Source organism: Lynx rufus, unplaced genomic scaffold (assembly GCF_022079265.1).
Source record: "Lynx rufus isolate CCGP_SWC_20201006 ecotype Redwood Valley unplaced genomic scaffold, mLynRuf1.p SCAF_8, whole genome shotgun sequence".
NCBI classification, from domain to species: domain Eukaryota; kingdom Metazoa; phylum Chordata; class Mammalia; order Carnivora; family Felidae; genus Lynx; species Lynx rufus.
In genome coordinates, this window is record NW_025814896.1 from 22,467,062 (window position 1) to 22,490,361 (window position 23,300).

The 23,300-nt window shown below is 36.0% G+C and overlaps 1 protein-coding gene across 3 annotated transcripts in view; it reads left to right on the plus strand.

The window, feature by feature from the left end:
- RBL1 (RB transcriptional corepressor like 1) overlaps positions 1 to 23,300 on the plus strand; it is a 60,726-nt gene that overhangs the window by 12,928 nt on the left and 24,498 nt on the right. For 2 of the 3 annotated variants that reach the window (XM_047068930.1, XM_047068928.1), the window contains exons 7-14: positions 1,549 to 1,598; positions 3,002 to 3,188; positions 4,259 to 4,425; positions 8,839 to 8,951; positions 9,142 to 9,245; positions 14,146 to 14,283; positions 16,018 to 16,182; positions 18,745 to 18,892. In XM_047068930.1, the coding sequence (XP_046924886.1) occupies positions 1,549 to 1,598; positions 3,002 to 3,188; positions 4,259 to 4,425; positions 8,839 to 8,951; positions 9,142 to 9,245; positions 14,146 to 14,283; positions 16,018 to 16,182; positions 18,745 to 18,892 (1,072 nt within the window). The remainder of the gene's footprint in view (positions 1 to 1,548; positions 1,599 to 3,001; positions 3,189 to 4,258; positions 4,426 to 8,838; positions 8,952 to 9,141; positions 9,246 to 14,145; positions 14,284 to 16,017; positions 16,183 to 18,744; positions 18,893 to 23,300) is intronic. The other variant, XM_047068929.1, reaches the window with a different exon arrangement.

Here is a 23,300-nt window from a genome sequence, read left to right on the forward strand (position 1 = left end):
GCAGAGGCAGCTGTAAGAGGCTCTGATAAAAGAACTATGAAGAACAGAACGTAAAAAGCAGGAGGTCAGAGTAAACTAATTTACTGCCACAATTTGAGTAACTGCTGAGTATTTTCTAAAGGTGGGATGATCTATAACAACTATAGCTTTAATTCCATATAAATAGAGCAGGAAATCCGTTATAGTTTTGTAGCCGCTTACAGGCTATCTGCATGCATTCTGGGTTTTCGTCTAGGTAATTCACTTAGCTATTTCTGTATTTATGAAATGGCTTATTCCTCTTGGTCTCAATGTCTTCCCAAACATTGAGCCATTTAATCCAGCTAGTCCTTGAGTTTTCTCTTTGGTGAAAAAGGGTTTTAAATTAGGTCATCACTGTGGTACCCCTCTTTGTAGATATTATGAGATTTTTCTTTAAGCATAAAGTCTTTCCTACGTGGTGACTCTTCTTTTACACAAACTTTTGTATTTAGTGTTATCTTTCTTCCAGTGTGTGTGTGTGTGTGAGTGTGTGTGAGTCATGGCTCCTTATCTGTATGTTAAACATCTCCAGCAAAGTAAACTTTGACAGGAACTCAAGGATTATGTCTTTTTTGCTCTGCAGCAGCAGCATACTAGTAGCTCTAAGGTATAATGACCATACATCTTGGTTTGCCTGGATTATCTAGTTTTGGGTTGTTGTCTTGGCATAATTATTATAGGACTTCATTTCACTCCTGAAGTATCCTGAGTTGGACAATTGTCCTTCTGCTCTTGGGCCACAGATATTTTGTTTGGCCTGTGTAGGACGTTCTTTAATTTCATTCCATTTTAATTTACATATAAAGACTTTTTATGTGACAATCTCTTTCAAAAATCAGAAGCTATGGCAAAACAGGATTGGAATATCTACATGAATTTCTACATGGGTAACTCTGATCAAGTTAAATGATGGCCACGTCTTTTAAGATGGGAAGTATGCTTTCTACCCTCTTCATTTATGTATGTTGAGCTTTGACCCCTGAAGGCATTTGAGTTTGCAACCCTGATGTATAGTAGTCTAAGCATAGTGTGGGGTACATAGAAAATATTATAAACAGTGTACTTTTCTTCTCTCACCAGCAACAGTACCTATATTCCCTTTGAATCTTTTTCTTGCCTGATACATATAATCATTCAATAAATGTTAGTTTCCCTTCTCCATAGACCAGTGTTTAAAATTGGACTGCTTTTGTCAGAATCACTTGGGGAATTTATATAAAATGCTGCCTCAGCTCAGACCTTGGGGTCCATCAATCTGCATTTTTTATAAGTTCCCCTAAGTGCTTCTTATGTCACTAGAATTTATAAACCACTGCCATAGGCCAACTTCAAAGTATTTTCAAAATGGACTTTAAACTTTTATTTGCACACTATATAGGTTTTACTGGTTTGAAAGAAATATTCAGTAATTCTCTTTTGTGTGTATATTATTTATAACAACTACCAATGTGAAAATTTAGATAAATGTCATGTTTTTGTATGTTATTGTGTTTAATTACATGTCACAAAATGACTTTTTCTTCCCAGATTTTAAAAGGAGAATGCCTCCTGGACCTTTCCAGTTTTACTGATAATAGGTAAGTATCTAACACTAATGGTATCTGCCATATTATATGCTGTCAGTAATGATTTATTGCAACTTATTAAGTGGAACATTGTATCAAGTTAACTCCTTCAAACTCAAGTTCCTTCTGCATTAGTGGTATTAACTAGATGTTGTTAACTAAGCCTTGTTGTCTTTAAGTACACTTATTTTAGGAAACCTTTGCCACTTAAAAGAGCTCCTTCCAGAGAAACTCATAAACAGACCCAATGACTTCTGGCAAATTCAGAATGTATATATATTCAAAGCAACTATTGTTCTCTCAACGATCAGATCTTAATTAGGTTCAGCTAGTTTTGAGATTAAGTTTATACTCTCTTTTTGCTCATCTTTCAGAGTAATTTATTATCGTTATATATGTGAATGTGAAGCATGTCCATAATCAGATAAGAACCTTCAATATTGTTAGATGGGCAGAGTTAAAAATTTGAAAGTCATCAGCTTTTCCAGGTCTTGGAGTCTAAATCTATCTTGAAGTGAAGATAAATCCATTGTGGAGATGCCTAGCTGTTTCAGTTGGTAGAGCATGCCACTGTTGATCTTGGGATCATGAGTTCAAGCCCCATGTTGAGTGTAGAGATTACTTTAATAAATAAAAATTTAAAAAAAAAAAAGGTAAATCTGTGTGTAACTTAGTTTTATTCTAACTACTTAAAATAATTTTTGGGGTGCGTGGCTGGCTCAGTCAGAAGAGCACAAGACTCTTGATCTCAGGCTTATCAGTTCGAGCCCCATGTTGGGTATAGAGATTACTTAACAATAAAATCTTTAAAGGGGCACGTGGCTGGCTCAGTCGATTGAGTGTCTGACTTCAGCTCTGGTCATGATACCACAGTTCGTGAGTTCGAGCCCCAGACTCACTCCTGTCAGCACAGAGCCTGCTTTGGATCCTCTGTCCTCCTCTGCGCGCTCTCTCTCTCTCTCTCTGTCTCTGTCTCTGTCTCTCTCTCTCAAAAATGAATAAATATTAAAATAAAATCTTTAAGGGATGCCTGGGTGGCTCAGTTGGTTAAGCATCTGATTTCAGCTCAGGTCGTGATCTCACAGTTCATGGGTTCAAGCCCCACATCAGGCTCTGTGCTGACAGCTCAGAGCCTGGAGCCTGCTTCGGATTCTGTGTCTCCCTCTCTCTCTGCCCCTCCCCCACTCGTGCTCTGTCTCTTCTTTCTCTCAAATAAACATTAAAAAAAAATTTTTTTTTTTTTTTTACTAAAATCTTTAAAGGGGCATCTGGGTGGCCAGCGGGTTAAGCATCCAACTCTTGATCTCAGCTCAGGTCATGATCCTTTCTCTCTTTCTCTCTCTCAAAATAAATAAACTTAAAAAAAAATAATTTAAAAAAATCTTTAAAAGTAAATAAAATAATTCTCTTTTCAGCAAAGCAGTGAACAAGGAGTATGAAGAATATGTTTTAACTGTTGGTGATTTTGATGAGAGGATCTTTTTGGGAGCAGATGCAGAAGAGGAAATTGGAACTCCTCGAAAGTTCACTGGTGATGCCCCATTAGGGAAACTGACAGCACAGGCTAATGTGGACTGTAATCTTCAACAACACTTTGAAAAAGTAATATAACTTAGCCTGGCCTCAGTCTTGAATGATCTTTTTCTCTCTGTGTGTGATTCTACTAACAACAGACACATCTTTCAAGTTAAATCTTGAGTTTCTTCTACTAATTTATATTTTCCATGAAAGCCTTAAAAGGTAGTTTTTAAAAGTGGCATTTAGGGGGCACCTGGGCGGCTCAGTCAGTTAAGCATCTGACTTTGTCTCAGGTCATGATCTCACAGCTTGTGGGTTCGAGCCCCATGTCGGGCTCTGTGCTGACAGCTCAGAGCCTGTAGCCTACTTTGAATTCATATTCTCTCTCTCTCTGTCTCTCTCCCCCCCCCCCTCCACCTCCCCCTCTCACACTCTGTCTCTCTGTGTCTCTCAAAAAATAAATAAACATTAAAGAAAATTAAAAGTGGCATTTAGTATTACCTCATTTCTTGATGCTTTTCATATTTTTGATGTATTTTCCCAGAATGCCTGGACTTTTCAGTAGGGTATGTGTCTTTTGACATAAAGAAGGGTTTATGCTTTCTTATCATTGTTTGCATCACTTTAGCCACTTGCTTTAAAATTTAGTTTCCTTCTACCCATGACAAACTATGTGCTTTCCCTGAACTTTAGCCATACAACTCTGGGCTTGATTGTGAATAGTGAAGGCTTAATTCCGTATTTATGTGTAAAATGGGTTGGAGAATGAGGTCTAATGGAAAATTTACTGGTCTAGAAGGTAGAAAACCTGTTTTAGACCAAGCCTCTTCCATTAACTTTATCAGCTTCAACAGTTTTTTAAACTTTTCTGTGCTTGTTTCATATGTAAAGTGAAAATGTGTATATTTCAAATGAGTATTATGATAAAATGAGATAATAGGTAGTAAGTACTTTGAAAAAGTGTTTTTTTGAATGTGAGGATGTTATTAGCATTATACTGTTAAAAATTTGGTGGATAACCAGAGGAGGGAGGAAAAAAGTACTACTAAATATGAATAGAGAAGGTGATACATACACTGAATTAAACACATAATGAGGGCAAGGTAACTTTTTAATCTTTTTAAACTTTTTAAAAGATTTTTCTTTTTTGACAGAAAACATCATTTGCACCTTCTACCCCACTGACAGGACGGCGATATTTACAAGAAAAAGAAGCAGTCATTACTCCTGTTGCTTCAGCCACTCAAAGTGTGAGCCGGTTACAGAGTATTGTGGCTGGACTGAAAAATGCACCAAGTGAACAACTTATGAATATTTTTGAGTAAGTATAATATGATTATCCTTCTAAATAAATTTTAATTACAAGGTATGTTGACCTAAAATCAGATGGAAGTACCTATTAAAGTTACATAGAGATATTATTTCATAATATTATAGACCTTAAAGTTTAAATAAATACATCTTAAGGTTATTTAGCCCTGACATCCCACTCTTATATCTACCCCTAAGTTACGCATTAATTGGTTTTCTTCTTACATTGACTTTAAATGGGTTCAGTCTAAATGTTCATCAAGTGGGAGACTGAATACATATTGATGGTGCAGCAGTAAATGGAATTTTAATGCAGTTGCTTAAGATAAAGAGGCATGTGTCCTAGTAAAGATGGTAAATAGAAGCCAGATCAGAGAACTTTCTTTCCTAATACTTAGTGAAATAAGAGAATAGTAAAAACCAGCAAACTACTTACTAGCAGCAACCAAATGAGGAGAGGGATATGATTTCATGCTATAAATTTCCAAAATGATGGTAAGGAAAGGAATGGATGGTTCTTATATGCCCATCTCCAAGAAGCATTACTAGGGAAAGAAGATATGTTGATGGATCTTGAGAATGTTTGTTAATACCCCAGATGTAGAGAGAAACAAATGGGGTTAGCAGAAAAATGAGTAAAAGGTCATTGATACCTTCCCAGGTGAAAGCCCCTATATTCCACCACCAAGATCGCAGCAGAAATATGAAAAACTCGCAGGGCCTGTCCTTTTCCAAGGTTCCATACCGATTTGGGGTGAAATCCTAATCCTAATAGAACTAGAAGATATCTCTGACTAGATATAGTGAACCCTGGAATAGGGATATTTAATTAAATCTCAGAAGAGTAATAAGCAAAGCCCTGATCTTCTAACAAAAGCTGAACATAACACCACCTGAGCTCTCTTCTACTCCCAAACCTTTAGTTTACAGAAAAGTAGACAGAACAATCCTAACCTCAGACACAGCTCAAAAGATATGCAGACTGCTGATAGGGTAGGAAGACTGTCATGGAGAGCTTCAATCCTCATAGCACTTGAATAAAATAGATCTGGACTAAACTGTGTAAGCATGAACAAGTTGAAAAGAAGTGTCAAGGTAATGATGCAAACATTTTATAGCAACAAGAGAAAGTGGGAAGCAAGAAAACATAGTATGCAAAACACAAAGGACCTAGAAACAAATAAATGGGAAGACATTCCATGTTCATGGATGGGAAGATTTAATATTGTTAAAATGTCCTTATTACCCAAAGCAATCTGTAGATTCAGTACAGTCCATATCAAAATGCCTGTGGCATTGTTTATAGAAATAGAAAAAAAATTCCTATAATTTCATGTAGAATTTCAAAATACCTTTAAAACAATAAAGCAAGAACAACAAAGCTGGAATGCTTCCTGACTTCAAAATATATTGCAAAGCTACCATAGTCAAAACAGAATTGGATTGACATAAAGACAGGCTTGTAGACCAATAGAACAGACTAGAGAATGCTAAAATAAATCTTCATGTATTTGGTTAAATGATCCTTGACAAAGGTGCCAAGACTACGCTATGGGGAAAGGATAGTCTCTTCAACAAATGCTGCTGGGAAAACTAAATGTCTACATGCAAAATAATGAAGGTGGACTCTTATCTTACACCATACCCAACAGTTAACTAAAAAAGTTAACTTAAAAACCTAGACATGAGGGGCACCTGGGTGGCTCAGTTGGTTAATCATCCAACTCTTGATTTTGGCTCAGGTCATAATCTCACAGTTCATGGAATTCTCTCTCCCTCTCTCTCTGCAACCCCCCCCCAAAATAAATAAATAAACTTTAAAAAAATAGTTAAAAAAAATTAAAGACAACCTAATTGGAAGAAAACATTACTTAAGAGGCACAGCTTGCATTAGAAGAACTTGCTAAAAACAAAGTATTTTTGCCATATGTGTTGCTTACCTCTCTACACATCATACTGGTCTGTTTGGACATGGAGTTGGGAGTCCTGAACACTGCACTCATTATCTGGTTTCAGGCAGATCACTTTCTTTCTCATAGTCTGGATTTGTTTTGCATTTCTTTTTTTTTCCTAATGTTTATTTATTTTTGAGTGAGAGAGCACAAGCAGGGGAGGGGCAAAAAGAGAGGGGGACAGAGGATCGGAAGAGGGCTCTGTGCTGACAGCAGAGAGCCCAGTGTGGAGCTTGAACTCACAAACCGTGAGGTCATGACCTGAGCCAAAGTTGGACGCTTAACCACTGAGCCACCCAGTTGCCCTTGTTTGTCATTTCTGAATTAAGATTCTGTGTTTGAATGACAGAAAGGTAACAATATAAGGGTAACAGTTATTTCTTGCTAAGTGCCTTTTTAGTGCTGTATTTTTCTATTTATTATTATTTAGGCTTCGATGAGAATTACATACAGTTTATTGTTCCACTACTATAAATATATATAGTTGACCCTTGAACAGCATGGGGGTTAGAGTCACCAACCCTCCACACAATCAAAAAATATGTATATAACTTTTTTTTTTAAGTAATCTCTCCACCCAACATGGGACTCAAACTCACGATCCTGAGATCAAGTCACATGCTCTACCGACTAAGCCAGCCAGGTACTCCATAACTAATGATTCCCCAAAATCTAACTAGTAACAGCCTACTGTTGACTAGAAGAAGCCTTATCAGTAACATAAACAGTTGATAGACACATGTTTTGTATGTTATATGTATTGTATACTGTATTCTTAGAATAAATTCAGCTCGCGAAGAGAAAATGTTATTAAGAAAATCATAAAGAGGGGCGCCTGGGTGGCTCAGTTGGTTAGGTATCTGACTTTGGCTCAGGTCACGATCTCATGGTTCATGGGTTCTAGCCCCACATCAGGCTCTCTGCTGTCTGTACAGGGCCCACTTTGGATATTCTGTCCCCCCTCTCTCTTTGCCCCTTCCTCCATTCCTCCCTCTCTCTCTCTGTCTCTCAAATATAAACATTAAAAAAATTTACAAAAAAACCATAAAGAGAAAATACATTTGCAATACTGTACTATATTGAAAAAAATCCATTTATAGGTGGACCTGCACACTTCAAACTCATCTTGTTGAAGGATCAACTGTATCTATTATATATATATTATATATAATATATATATGAATACTGCTATAGCCTCTATTTTTCTTTAAATCAGGTTTATTGAGTATAGTTTATATGCAATAGGAGTCATCCTTTTAACTGTATAGTTGTATGAAATTTGACAAATGCATAGTTATGTAACCACCACCATCACAATCAAGATGTAGAACAATTCCATTAGCCCCCAAAATGTATGCCCCGTTTTAGTCAACCCCTATGTTATTCCCACCCACTGGCAAATACTGATTTATTTTTTATCCCTATAATATGGCCTATTATATATATAATATATATATCTGTATAGTTGTATGATTATATAATATATAATTAAAATAATATGTAATATATTATTACAATTATATAAAATTATAATGTGTAATGTTTATAATATAATTATATTTATACTATATTTATAATTTGGAATTTCAACTTTATATTTACTTATATAAGTATATTTTTATATATTAATATATAATTATAAATATATGTATTTAAAATCATAATTATATTAGGAATTAAGTCTGGAATTTCAACATTATACTTATATTTACATAAGTATATTTTATATATTAATATATATAATTATAAATATATGTATTTAAAATTATATTTGGAATTAAATTTGGAATTTCAACATTTATATTTATAATTGTACAATTATAATATAATTATAATAATATATTACATTTATAATATTGTGTTTATAATTATTATTTATAATATTATATAATTATATATGTAATATATATAAATATATAGTAAATTATATTACATATTATAATATGTATGTGTAATATATACATAAATACTGCTATAGCCTCTATTTTTCTTAAATCAGGTTTATTGGAGTATAATTTATGTCAGTTTATATATATGTAAATTTATATAATTTTATATAAATTTGTATATATATTGTATATATATAAATTTATATAATTCACAATAGGAGTCATCCTTTTAACAATTTCATTAGCCCCTAAAATTTATGCCCCTTTTAGTCAACCCCTGTGTCATCCCACCCACTGGCAAATACGGATATATCTTTATCCCTATAATTTGGCCTTTTCTAAAATGTCATATAAATAGAAGAACAAAAGAGATAATATTGACACTGCTAATGTTGAAATTCCAAAACAGTATGCCAGATGATTTTGTTTAAAAGCTGTAGATTTATTTGAAACATGCTTTTAACATATCTAGATTTACAGTTGGGAATAAAACTGTGGTCACTAAAACCAAATTAATTCTTGAAGAAATGTTGGTAGTCTGGGTTTTTTTCCTGGTAATTAGGTTCCTCTTCTATTTTATAGATCTTGTATACGTAATCCTATGGAAAACATTATGAAAATAGTGAAAGGAATAGGAGAGACTTTCTGCCAACACTATACTCAATCAACAGATGAACAGCCGGGATCGCACATAGGTAAGAAGACAAAACTAAAGTTGACACAGCATTGAAAGTAGATACATTGGCCCTAAAAAAGTAGAAATTAAATTTTTTCCTTCCTTGCTATTCTTAATGTATAAGATTTAAGCTTATATAAGTTTTTTCCTTCAGTGCTTAACAGTTACATTTCAGTAGCAAATATTTTCCCTTTTATTCCCCTCCCTAGACTTTGCTGTAAACAGACTAAAACTTGCGGAAATTTTGTATTATAAAATATTAGAGACTGTAATGATTCAGGAAACACGAAGACTTCATGGAATGGACATGTCAGTAAGTAAACCCATTCTCCCAGCCACTGGTAAGGTTCAAAACTCCTAAGCCTTAAAACAGTGTATTGAGAGGCTCTAAGGGTGTTGTGGGCATCAGCAGTTAATAGCAAACTTAGCCAGTATGACTTGCTAGTTGGCCCTAGTTGTGTTTTGCACATCTAGACCTGGCCACCTCTAGGTAGAAATGTAAAGTACATGAAATTCATCTCTGCTACATCATTAGTATCCTTTCCCTTCAGGTCCTTTCATTCCCAGCTAGCTAATAATGAGTCACCCCCCTCCCCTAACTATTAACCCGACTGATAATTAAGATATTTGCTCATACCTCCCAGGAATTTTTGAGGAATAAACTGTGAGTGGCTTGTTAAGAAATTCTTTGTGTCCTTTGATCATTTGATAAGTCTGACCACTCTTTCCAATAGCTATTTAAAGGAATTTTTCAAAAAAGTCAAAGTTGTTGGGGTACATGGCTGGCTCAGTTCGCAGAGTATGTGACTCTTGATCTTAGGGTGGTGAGTTTAAGCCCCATGTTGGGCATAGAGCTTACTATAAATACATAAGTAAATACATACATATGTACACACGTACATATATACATACTGTTTATAAAAACTCAAAGCTGTTAATATCTTTCAGTTTCCTCCTCCTCCCCTTTCTTGTCACTCTTGGAGTCCTCTGACTTTCAGTTCCATTAGCAACAGGTTGATGTCTAGGGGTGCAGCATAACTAATGTAATAAAATTTCTTTTAGTTTTCATTCTGGAAATGTTCATCTCTCTCTTGTGTTGGTCCACCTTTTTCCTGGATTTCATGGCTTTCTCTTTTGTGATTTATCTTAATATTTGATAGAGCATATGGTTCCATAGCTTCCTGAGAAAGAAGTAAATTTTCAACTTTTTATTTTGAAATAATTATAGATTCACAGAAAATTACAAAAGTAGTACAGAGAGGTCCTATGTAGTCAGTTGCCCCCAGTGGCTACATTTTACATAGTGTAATATCAAAACTAGGAAATTAATATTGGAACAATGTATGTATCTTCTTCCTCACCATTGCATCACTTGTAGATTAATGCTACTACCACCAAAATCAAGATACTGAATTGTTCTGTTATTACAACAGTCTCCCTCATGCTACCCTTTTGTAGTAATGCTCATTCTACTCACACTCTTTATGAGTTCAATTTTTTTTAATTTGTTAAGGTTCATTTTATGACCCCTAGTGTATTCTGTTGTTGGGTAGAGTGTTCTGTAAATGTCAGTTCTATAGTATTAATTGTGGTGGTGTTGACTTCTTCTGTATCCTTGTTCATTTTCTGTCTGGCTCTTATCAGTTGTTGAGAGCAGTATTGAAGTCTCCAGATATAATTGTAGATTTATCTATTTCTCCTTTCAGTTCTTTCCTTTTTTTTTCAGATTTTATTTTTAAGTAATCTCCCTACCCAGTGTGGGGCTCAAACTCACAACTCCAAGATCAGGTAATCTACCGACTGAGCCAGCCAGGCACCCCTCTCCTTTCAGTTCTATCAGGTTATTTTTTATTCATATATTTTGAAGCTCTGCTGTTTGATATATACACATTGAAGATTGCTATGTCTTCTTGCCTTTTATCATGAGATAGTGTCCTCTCTGAAGCCGTTAATTGTTCCAAAGTCTTATCTTTTGTTCATATATAGCCACTCCTGCTTTTGATTGTTTGCATGGTATGTCTTTTTCCATCCTTTTCTTTTTTTTTAAGTTTATTAATTTATTTTGAGAGAGAGAGAATGTGCTCAAGTGCACTTGAGCAGGGGAGGGATAGGGAGGGGGAGGGAATCCCAAGCATGCTCTGTGCTGTCAGGATGGAGCCCAGTGCAGGGCTCAATCTCACAAACCCTAAGATCGTGAGCTGAGACGAAATCAAGATTCAGTTGCTTAACTGACTGAACCACCCAGGCACCTCTCTATCCTTTTATTTTCAAGCTACATGTATCATTATCTTTGAGGTGAATTTCTTATAGGCAGCATGTAATTGAGTCACATTTTTTCATCTCAGTCTCTTTAAATCAGTAAATTCAGACTTACATTTAATTATTGATCTGTTAGGGCATATGTCTGCCATTTTATTTCTTGTTTTCTGTTTGTACTCTTTGGTGTTTTGTTTGTTTTTTTTTCCCCCATCTTCCTCTTGATTACCTGAACATTTTTTATTTGTTTTAAAAAAATTTTTTTTAACATTTATTTATTTTTGAGAGACAGAGATAGAGCACAAGTTGGGGAGGGGCAGAGAGAGAGGGAGACACAGAATCTGAAGTGGGCTCCAGGCTCTGAGTTGTCAGCACAGAGCCCAACGCAGGGCTTGAACTCACGAACTATGAAATCCTGACCTGAGCTGGAGTTGGACACTTAACCGACTGAGCCACCCAGGTGCCCCTATTTGTTTATTAAGCTCTATGCCCAACATAGGGCTTGAACTCATGACCCTGAGATCAAGAGTTGCATGCTCTACTGACTGAGCCAGCCAGGCACCCCTGCTTGAACATTTTTTAGACTGTTATTCTTTGTATGGATTTGTTTTAGTGGTTACTCTAAGTATTACGTTATATATGCATATCTTCACAGTCCACTGGTATAGACATTTTACAGTTCAAACAAGATGTAAAAACCTTAAGGCCCTTTTTTAAAACTCTGCATAAAGGCTTTATTTTATTTTATTTTATTTTTGTTTTGTTTTGTTTTGTTTATTTTTTAGAGAGAGAGTATGTGTGAGCTGGGGAGAGGGGCAGAGGGAAAGAAAGAATCCCAAGCAGGCTGCACCCTCAACACAGAATCCAACGTGGGGCTCAATCCATGACCCTGGGATATTTAAAGTTTATTTATTTATTTAGAGAGAGCACGAGTAGGGAAGAGGCAGAAGAGAGGGAGGGAGAGAGAATCCCAAGAGATTTGTGCAAACCCAAGGCTCAGTCCCATGACCTTGAGACCGTGACCTGAACCAACCGACATCAAGAGTTGGACACTTAACCAACTGAGCTACCCAGATACCCCTTAAAGATTTTAAGTAACGCCTCCACCCAACATGGGCTCCAACTTACAACGCTGAGAACAACCAACTGAGCCAGTGAGGTGCCCCTTTTTTCTCTTTGTTTTAATTTTTGTCTTCCAGTGGGAGGATTTCCTTATATTGTTGGATTGTTCTTGGATATCCACTTACATTTAAATGAGGCACTAAAAATGGGACATTAATAAACCCTTATGGTAACTGAACAGTTTGGTTCAAAGCTTTGTTGGGGCGCCTGGGTGGCTTAGTTGGTTGGGCATCCGACTTCAGCTCAGGTCATGATCTCACACACAGTTTGTGGGATCGAGCTCCGTATCAGTCTCTGTGCTGACAGCTCGGAGCCTGGAGCCTGCTTCCGATTCTGTGTCTCCCTTGCTCTCTGCCCCTCTCCCACTTGCACTGTGTGTGTGTGTGTCTTAAAAAATAAATAAAAACATTAAAAAAATTTTTTTAAGCTTTGTTGGCAAAAATAGGAATATAAACCCAACAGTCTCATATAATCATGTAGTATTAGAGACCCTCAACATTTGGTGTCTTTAAGATTCTTCTGGAATATTTCAGTTTCTGTAAAGAAGTATCTGCTAATTTTTTGCTGGATGTTGGTGTTACTGAACAGAGCAAGAAAGGGAAACTTGATCTCACAATGCAGTCTGCAGACTTTTGCCTAAAACCACAGTTTCTCCTATGTCTGGTGTTCTCAAGCTCTGAGTCTCCCTAGTTCAGTCTTAGAATAATTCTCCAGATCCCTGTTGGGACAGACTAGAGGCCTATCATCTGCTTCATTAGAGTAGGGGTTGAATGGGGACCTGACGAGTTCTAACTACTACAGACTTTCAAATCATCCATTCGTGTCAGCCCCTACCTAGCCCCTACTTTCCATTCCTCCTGTCCCTTCAGTTGCTATGTTTTCCCCAGGTTGCATGGAGCAAATTAATTAGGTCCAAGTGTCTCTCTTCAGGCCCTTATGTTTGACCATCCTACTTTCTACTGAGTAATTTGTCATCCTTCCATCCACTTTCAGTTTTCATGTATTCTAATTTGCAGTTACAGCTGACTTCTAGTTTTATCCAAGGAGTTTCTGTTTCTTATCCTTTTTGTTGATTTGGAGTGATATTTAAAAGAAGGATGGCAACAAACACTTTTTAAAACTGAAAATTTTGTTAAATCTTAAACTCAAAAAAAAAGTCTTAATGGTCAACACGACTTTTATCTTCTTAGTAAATTATTTCTCTGAACTTTTTTAAGTCTTAGCTGTGACATAATACCTTTGATTTTAGTGTTTTGATTAACAAATATTTTTTTATTAAGTTTAGTTGTTTATTTTGAGAGAGACAGAGACAGCGCAAGTGGGGGAGGGACAGAGAGAGAGAGAGAGAATCCCAAACTGGCTCTGCACTGCCAGCACAGAGTCCAGTGTAGGGCTTGAACCCACAAAGCCGTGAGATCATGACCTGAGCTGAAACCAAGAGTCTGACTCTTAACTGAACCACCCAGGCACCCCTGATTAACAGTCTTTATGTTAACAAAATAGTTGTTGTAAAACTGGCATTTAAAAACAAACAGAACAAAAAAAAAAAAAAAATGGAACCAATCCTAATGCTTCCTCTTGATGGGAATATTGACTGTTTTATTATTTCAAAGCAGATTGTTGTGTATGCCTCATTTAAATTTAAAATCTACCATTGAGCAAGATTATATGTTATAACAAAACTCTTTACCAGTTTGAGAGCTCACATTATTATCTTTGATAATCTGGTATAATATAATGTACACATTATTTTATGTTGTTTCTGTAGTCTTTATAGAATGGCAAAGGCTGAAATTGCTGAGAAATATTAAACTGCAGTTTTTCTGTTCTCCAAGGTTCTTTTAGAGCAGGATATATTTCATCGTTCCTTGATGGCCTGTTGTTTGGAAATTGTGCTCTTTGCCTATAGCTCACCTCGTACTTTCCCCTGGATTATTGAAGTTCTCAATTTACAACCATTTTATTTTTATAAGGTGAGATGAGAGCAAAGTTATGATATGGTGCACCTCATAAACGTTCTGTTTATCTTAGTGTTAAAGTTACAGGCTGTAATGATGTCTGGGAAATATTTCCAGAGGTATTCTGAAAACATTTTAGTCCTTTGGGTGGAATCAAAAACAAAAGGGAAAGGATGAGGATATTAGTAAATTCAGCCAGTCTCAAACTGCAGTCCTTTCTCCTTCACTGACTTGCAAATGTGACCAGGAATTAAGTAGTTAGCTTTGAATTTTCCATATTTATAAATGGAAATCATAATCCTATTAAACAGATGCATAATGAAGAAGAAAAGCTCTTTTCCCCAGGAGAAAGAAAAGGTATAAAATGGTTTGTGGTTATGGTTTAGCTAATGAAGCTGAAATAAAAGATTGTGCTCCTTCCTTAAATTTGAACTAATTCAGTGTGGATCAGTCTTACTTAGCTTTTTTTTTTTTTTTTCCTGCTAGAACTATTTTATTAATCTTTTTCTTTTTTCTTTTTTTTTTTTTTAAACTTTTTTTTCAACGTTTATTTATTTTTGGGACAGAGAGAGACAGAGCATGAACGGGCGAGGGGCAGAGAGAGAGGGAGACACAGAATCGGAAACAAGCTCCAGGCTCTGAGCCATCAGCCCAGAGCCTGACGCGGGGCTCGAACTCATGGACCGCGAGATCGTGACCTGGCTGAAGTCGGACGCTTAACCGACTGCGCCACCCAGGCGCCCCAATCTTTTTCTTACACAACATAAGGGTCACAACTACAGTAACATTTAATGTTACCTAGTATCCGAATTTAAGACTGATGCTACTACATTATCCTTATTGGTATGATTTAGTTAATATTTTGCTGTATGTGCTATTTTCAAAGTATTTATAGAAAAGTTAGTTTGAAGAGTTCAATTTTTATACCGAAAATATGTCTCAAGTAATGGAAAATGCAGATCATTAGAAAGCTTATCCATTTGAATTGCTGAGTGGGATTTAAATATTTTTTTAGTGTCTTAGGGAAAATTGCTTCTGATACTTGATGTGTGTTTTCAGATTTTCTGTTAGGAAATAAAGGGTAATTTTATTCAAGGACATTGTTGGTTTTGACCTTATCTGATAGCAATTCATTTTTATTTGTAGCATCCTTTTTTCATTCAAGAAGTGAAATGCCTTTGTTCTTTAACCACATAAATAATATAGCCTCCTTGAAGAAAAACAGGAAAGTACATATAAATGTGAATATTAAAACCATACAATATAATCCTAATTATAAATAATAATCACTTAATATTTTTGTGTATATACCTACAGACTTTGTTCTAGAATTTACCCTTATTAAAATAGAATTATATAATATAAGCAGAATTCCTTTTAAATATATTATCCATCTGTTCTCTTGATCTATTGGGAAGAATTGTCTGAGAAGAGACAGTAAATTCAAAGTAGCACTGGACTCAGAACCCAAGACCCGACTTCCACTATTGGCCTTGGTTGACCAGTTTCTCCCTATCATTGCCTCATTTCTCCATGTGTAAAAGAAAACATGAAAACCAGAAATGTATGTGAAAGTATTTTGGACATCTTAAGAAGTCCTTTTAAATTAAAATATATCGATCAGCCATTGAATCATAGTTCAACAATATCATTAGTTCTGTGTCCTTATAAGACCAAAGCTAGTCATACATGAAAGCCTAGAAATGACCAAGACTACCTATATTACCTTTACAATTTTCTCTTTACCAGGTTATTGAGGTGGTTATCCGCTCAGAGGAGGGACTTTCCAGGGACATGGTGAAACACTTGAACAGCATCGAAGAACAGATTTTAGAGAGTTTAGCGTGGAGTCACGATTCTGCACTGTGGGAGGCTCTCCAGGCTTCAGGAAACAAAGTTCCTACCTGTGAAGAGGTGAGTTAGGGCAAGGCTGATGATCCTGTCATTTTAAAAAATAATAGCTTTATGGGGTGCCTGGGTGGCTCACTCAGTTAAGTGTCCAACTTCAACTCAGGTCATGATCACGCAGTCCATGGGTTCGAGCCCCACATTGGACTCTATGCTGACAGCTCAGAGCCTGGAGCCTGCTTCGGATTCTTTGTCTCCCTCCTCTCTGCTCCTCCCCTGCTCACACTCTGTCTCCCTCTCTCAGGAAATGAATAAACATTAAAAAAAATTGTTTTTAAACATATAATTTAGTGTTTAGTACGTTCATGGATAGGTGCACCCATCACCTCAGTCAATTTTGGAACATATCCATCACCTCAACAAGAAACTGTATCATTTAGCTGTCACTTTCCTTACCCACCTTCTTCTCCTTAGCCCTAAGCAACCTTAATCTACTTCTGTCTTTATTAATTTGTGTATTCTGGACATTTCAAATATGTGGAAGCATATGATATGTGGTCCTTTGTGTCTGGCTTCTTTCACTTAGCATTATGTTTTCAAGGTTCGTCCATGTTATAGGATATATTAGCACTTCATTGCTTTTTATGGCTTAATGATACTCTGTCATTTGAATATATCATTTTGTTCATCCATTTATCAATTGATAGACATGTGGGTTGTTTCTGCCTTTTGGCTTTTATGAATAATGCTGCTATCAACATTCACACACAAGATTTGTATGGACATGTTTTTATTTTTTCTTAGGTACATTTCTAGGAATAGAATTGCTGGGTCACATGAACCTCCAGCTGTGTACACGTATACTTCCAGCTGTGTACCTCCAGTTTGGGGAAACCGTCACACTCTTTTCAAAGTGGCTGCACCATTTAACATTCCTACCATCAGTGTATGAACATTCCAGTTTCTTCACATCTTCTCTAAAACTTACCTTTGTTTTTTCTTCCCTGACACTTATCTTTTTTATTCTAGCCATTAGTAGACATAAAGTGATATTTCGTTACGGTTTTTATTTACATTTCCCTGTTGGCTAATGATGTGCAGCATCTTTTCATGTGCTTATTGGCCATTTGTGTATCTCCTTTGGAGAAATATCTATTCAAATCCTTTGCCGTTTTTTAATTGGGTTGTCTTTTTATTATTGAATTATAGGAATCCTTTATATATTGTAGATATGACTCCCTTATCTGTTAATAGGATTTTTAAAATTTGCCTTTCATTTCATGGGTTGCCTTTTAATTTCTTGATCAAGTCTTTTAGAACACAAAGTTTTTAATTTTGATAATGTCCTGTTTATCTATTTTTTTTGTTTCTTGTGCTTTTGGAAGTCATATCTAAGAAACCACTAATTTTATCATATTTAATTTTTCAAATGTCTATGTAAAAAATTAAATGGTTTTCATTAGTAGTATTTAGAATTTAAAAAATCAGAAATTTGTGCCTAATACACACAAGCCACACATTTCACAGTTTAGTATCATGTGAGAAACTGAGTTTTTTCTTCTTTACCTCTGTGTTGCTCTTTCGTAACTCTTGTGTTTTCATCTTTCTTTGCTTTTTTGTGTCTTATACTTCATGAAACCTGGTGAATTTTTCCCTAATTCCACACTACTGGAAGGACTATCCAAGACCAGGAAGAACTGAAAAGAAAATGATTTCTTGAAATCTCTCTTCCATGTATCTTTGGTTTTTTGCAACAAACTGTGATTAACTGTGCAATCTTTAGTATTCATCAATACTTCCATTGTAGAATCTCTTGGGAAAGTGAAAAAAGGCAATGAACTTGAAGAAAGAGGATTTGGGTTGAAGCCCTTGCTCTGTTACTTAATAGTAGTTGTCCTTGGGGCACCTGGGTGGCTTAGTTGGTTAAGTGCCTGACTCGTAGTTTCAGCTCAGGTCATGATCTCATGGTTCATGAGATTGAGCCCCACATCAGGCTCTGCACTGAAAGCACGGTGTCTGCTTGGGATTCTCTCTTTCCCTCTCTCTCTGTCCCTCCTCCACTCCTGTTTTCTCTCTCTCTCCCTCAAAACAAATAAAAAATAAACTTTAGTGATGCCTGTGGTGGCCCAGTTGGTTAAGCATCCAACTCTTGATTTTAGCTCAGGTCATGATCTCACGGTTCATGAGTTCAAGCCCAGCACTGGGCTCTGTGCTGACAGCGTGGAGCTTGTTTGAGATTCTCTCTTTCTCTCTCCCTCTCTCTGCCCCCTACCAAAATAAATAAATAAACATTTAAAAAAATATAAACTTAAAAAATAGTAATTGCCCTCAGGCAAATTTCATATTTTAAGCCTGTATTTTGTCATCCTTAAGTGGAAATAGATGGTGCCTACCTCATCAGTTTACTTCTAGAAGTGGTCAATAAACTTAAGGAGATAAATTATAAAATTAAGTGAGATATGTGTAACAACACAAACTATTGAGCACTTTATGCAAGTTGTTCTATTTTGTGAAGAAGAAAGAAGGGAAATAAAACAGTTGAAGAAGACTTTTTTCTCATTTTTCTGTTATAAGTTTTCATCAGTAGGTTTATCTATATGTAAAGCAAGAGGTTTTTATTTTTTACAGGTTATATTCCCAAATAACTTTGAAACAGGAAATGGGGGAAATGTACAGGGACACCTTCCTATGATGCCGATGTCTCCTCTAATGCATCCAAGGGTCAAAGAAGTTCGGACTGACAGTGGGAGTCTTCGAAGGGGTAGGTTCAACACAGGTAAAACAAAAAAATAACAAAGATAATTTTCTCAAAATTTCAAGTCTTGCTAATATATTATTATGAAATCTAATTTCTTCATCAAGATTGAAAAAGGGGCTTATGAAAAAGAATTTTTAAATTTAAAAGATAAACAGGGGCTAGGACACCTGGCTGGCTCAGTCAGTAGAACATGGGACTCTTAAACTTGGGTCATGGGTTTAATCTTACACCCACATTGGGTGTGAAGCCTACTTAAAAATAAAAATAAAACAAAATGTAAAAGGAGGCTTATGCTAACACCCTTTTGTGGCTTGTTGTATAGTTTTTCATATCAAAGTAATAAGATTTTCACTCTGTTTTTTAATATTTTTTTACTTCAATGTCAGTTGTTGTGGAAATAGTATTTTAGCCTTTTAATAAACACACTTTTCCTAATGCTAACAGAAAACTGTAAATAAGCAAAATACCTACTTTTCAAATGTGACAAAAGTTATATTCTTTCTCTATGTATGTCTTTATAGAAAGAAAAGTATTTGAAGCAGAGCAAAAAACTCTTTGGGATGCTTAAGTTCATCTAAGAAATAACTTATCCATACTCTCTTAAAATAGTTCATATGAACTTTACGGGAAGATTTTAGTTCATTCATTCGTCCTTATTTTCTCTTAAGATGTGTGCATCTGATGTGTGCATCCTCTGGATTATATAAATTTTTTCTTGAATTTTTTAATCAGTTAAAATCTTTTGATCACATATCCCTGAACAAACTTCAGATGAACAAGTACTCGGGCTTCACATGGCTCTTGATCCAACTTGAACTATAATTTTGTGTATGTGTGTGCAGGCACACATATAGTCTTTGCTTTACATGTAGTCCAAGATGATAAAAATGTGCATGCAAAAAAACAGTCTTCATAAGCAGTGAGAATGATTAAGATTGTTTTATGACCTTTAAAAATCTTGTCAGGAGACGGGCGCCTGGGCGGCTCAGTCGGTTGAGTGTCTGACTTCGGCTCAGGTCATGATCTTTCGGTCTGTGAAGTCAAGCCCCGCATTGAGCCCTGTGCTGACAGCTCAGAGCCTGGAGCCTGCTTCGGATTCTGTGTCTCCCTCTCTCTCTGCCCCTTCCCCACTCATGCTCTGTCTCTCTCTCTCTCTCTCTCTCTCTCTCTCTCTCTCTCTGTCAAAAATAAATAAACATTAAAAAAAAAATTTTTTTTTTAATTAAATCTTGTCCAGAGGCACCTAGGTGGCTCAGTCCATTAAGCAGCCAACTCTTAATTTAGGCTCAGGTCATGATCTCATGGTTTGAGCCCTGTGTCCAGCTCCACGCTGGCAGCATGGAGCCTGCTTGGGATTCTCTCTCTTTCTCTGCCCTTCCCCTGCTTGCTCATGCTCTCTCTCTCTCAAAATAAATAAGCTTTTTAAAAATATATAAATAAAAGCCTTTAAAAAGGAAAAAAATCTTGTCAAACTTGTATTTATCTATTTGTTTCATCAAAACTTTTAAAAATGATCAGACATTAGGGGCGCCTGGCTGTCTGTCAGTAGAGCATGTGACTCTTGATCTCAGGGGCATAAGTTTGAGCACCACATTGGGTGTAGAGATTACTTTAAAAAAGTGATAATTTAAAAAAAAGCTATGAGTCCTTAATGTTTAGCAAAATGAAAGATAATAAAAGTATTTACATAGTACAGTATAAAGCACTGGAAACATTGAGAATGGAAGTGGTTTGTTTTTCATCTTTTTGGTTTTTGTTTTTTCAAGATTTTATTTTTAAGTAATCTCTATACCCAACACGGAACTCAAACCCACAACCCCATGATCAAGAGTCACACACTCCACTGACTGAGCCAGCCAGGTGCCCTGAAAGTGGTTTGGTTTTTTTGTTGGTGGGTTTTTTTTTTTTTTTTTTTCCAAACTTACAAAGAATAGTTTAAACAGTGCTTGCCACCTCCTTCTCCTGTAATTTATGCTGGTGAATGAGCATCTTTTCTGTGCCTTGGTGAACTGTCATGTTCCTTTCTAAATTTGGATCAGCTTTCAACATTTTATACTTTGTGTGTTTAATTCTTTGAAATATCTCTGAGAGTTCCTCAAATGTGAAGTTTTTGCCATCATCACTTTCTGTTGGATATTTTCATCCTTTTAATCTCAACAACTTTCTTCAATTATGTCAACGAATTTCACTTTCAGGAAGTTCTTCAGGCTGTGTATCTAATCTCTTGAACAGTGTCAGTGTCAGTATTCCCAGAGTCAGTTGTTCCTTCTGTAACTTTACTGACATTCTAAATTAATTTCAGTTTCAGTATTATCACTTCCATTTCTTTGTTGCAATTTTCTTTTTTTTTTAAGGTTTCTTTTTTTTTTTCTTTGGTGTTTATTTATTTTGAGAGAGAGAGAGCACAAGCTAGGGAGAGGGGCAGAGAGAGAGAGAATGAGAATCTCAAGCAGGCTTCATGCTCAGCACAGAGCCTGATGTGGAGCTCGATGCCACGAACGTGAGATCATGACCTGAGCTGAAATCAGAGTCAGACATTTAACCGACTGAGCCACCCCAACACCCCCGTACTTTTTTTTTTTTTTGATGATTCCCCTCATGTGTCTGTTTTTATAAAATGTCATATAGGGTTTTTCACTGGAGACAAAGAGACAACATAACTGTATGCTTTCCTGTGCTCATGAATTGAATAGCAGATGTGCCCTGACCAATCAGTGACAGACTTTGAAAGAATTAACATGATTAGTTACTGATCGTGATTCACATCTATTAGTTATATAATGATTTGTAAACTAAAGTTTGTTTATGCAGTTATAGTTAGTACATCATGGAAACTGAAATTTGAACCATTTTGTTAGGCTGTTGTTATTTTAACTAAACTATGGTAACTTAAATTCTTGCATATTGGAACTGAACAAAGTATGAACAGTCTGTGTGAGAATGTGTGCATATGTGTATGTATCCTTGACTGTAATATATATATATGTATACGTATGCATATGTATTTATATTTTATATGTGTGTGTGTGTTTACAGCCTAGCTAGACATCTCAGAACTAAGATCATGAATAATGGTCACCCAAATATGATTCTCTCCAGATGGTGGTGTTTTGAGTGGATGTTACTTTCTATATTACAGTTTTTTGGTATTCTAAGAATTTTCTTTCGGTGAGCTCTTTTGTTCATTGGGTTATAATTCACATACCATAAAATTCACCCTTTTAACATGTACAGTTAAGTAGTTTTTAGTATATTCATAAGACTCTACAATTCTCACCATTATCTAATTCCAGAACAGTTTCATCAGCCCAGAAAAGAAACCCCGTATTCAATAGCAGTCACTGTCCAGTTCCCCCACCCAATCCCCTGGAACTACAATCTGCTTTTTGTCTCTATAGACTTGCCTATTCTAGAATTTTATATAAATAGAATCATATAATATGTGGCCTTTGTGCTTGGCTTCTTTCATGTAGCATGTTTTCAAGATCTATTTATATTGCAGCATATATCAGCTCTTCATCTTTATGACTGAATAATATTTCATTGTGTGGATATGCTATATATTGTTTGTTCATTCGTTAGTTGATGGACATTTGGATTATTTCCACTTGTTGGCCATTATGAATAATGTTGCTGTGAACATATAGGGCATATATTATTTTTTTTCAACGTTTTTATTATTTATTTTTGGGACAGAGAGAGACAGAGCATGAACGGGGGAGGGGCAGAGAGAGAGGGAGACACAGAATCGGAAACAGGCTCCAGGCTCTGAGCCATCAGCCCAGAGCCTGACGCGGGGCTTGAACTCACGGACCGCGAGATCGTGACCTGGCTGAAGTCGGACGCTTAACCGACTGCGCCACCCAGGCGCCCCTTCTTTTTTTTTTTTTTTTTTTTTAATTATTTTTATAAGTAGAAGAAAAAAGTATTTTCTCATAGGGGTTCAGGCAAGAGAATCAAATAATGGAAAATCCTTAGAAAACAATATTGAGCCTTGACTCTAGGAAGAAAAAGACATAATATTAATTTCTGTATTTATTAAATGTAAAGAGTTGTTCACTGTATCTTTTCCACTTCTGTGCTAACAAAAGATAATTTGAAGGGGTTTGCAGCTAACCTCATGGCTATACTATGAATCCTCTCTTGAAATGTCAACTTTAGGAGCACCTGGGTTGCTCAGTTGGTTAAGCGTCCGACTTCAGCTGCAGTCATGATCTTGCGGTTTGTGAGTTTGAGCCCTGTGTCAGGCTCTGTGCTGACAGCTTGGAGCCTGGAACTTTTTTCGGATTCTGTGTCTCTCATTCTCTCTGCTCCTCCCCACTCACACTCTGTCTCTCTCTCAAAAATAAACTTCAAAAAAAATTGTTTGAAATGTCGGCTTAAACATTCCTAGTCAGATTCAAGGGCTGTGTTGGATTTCTTAGGT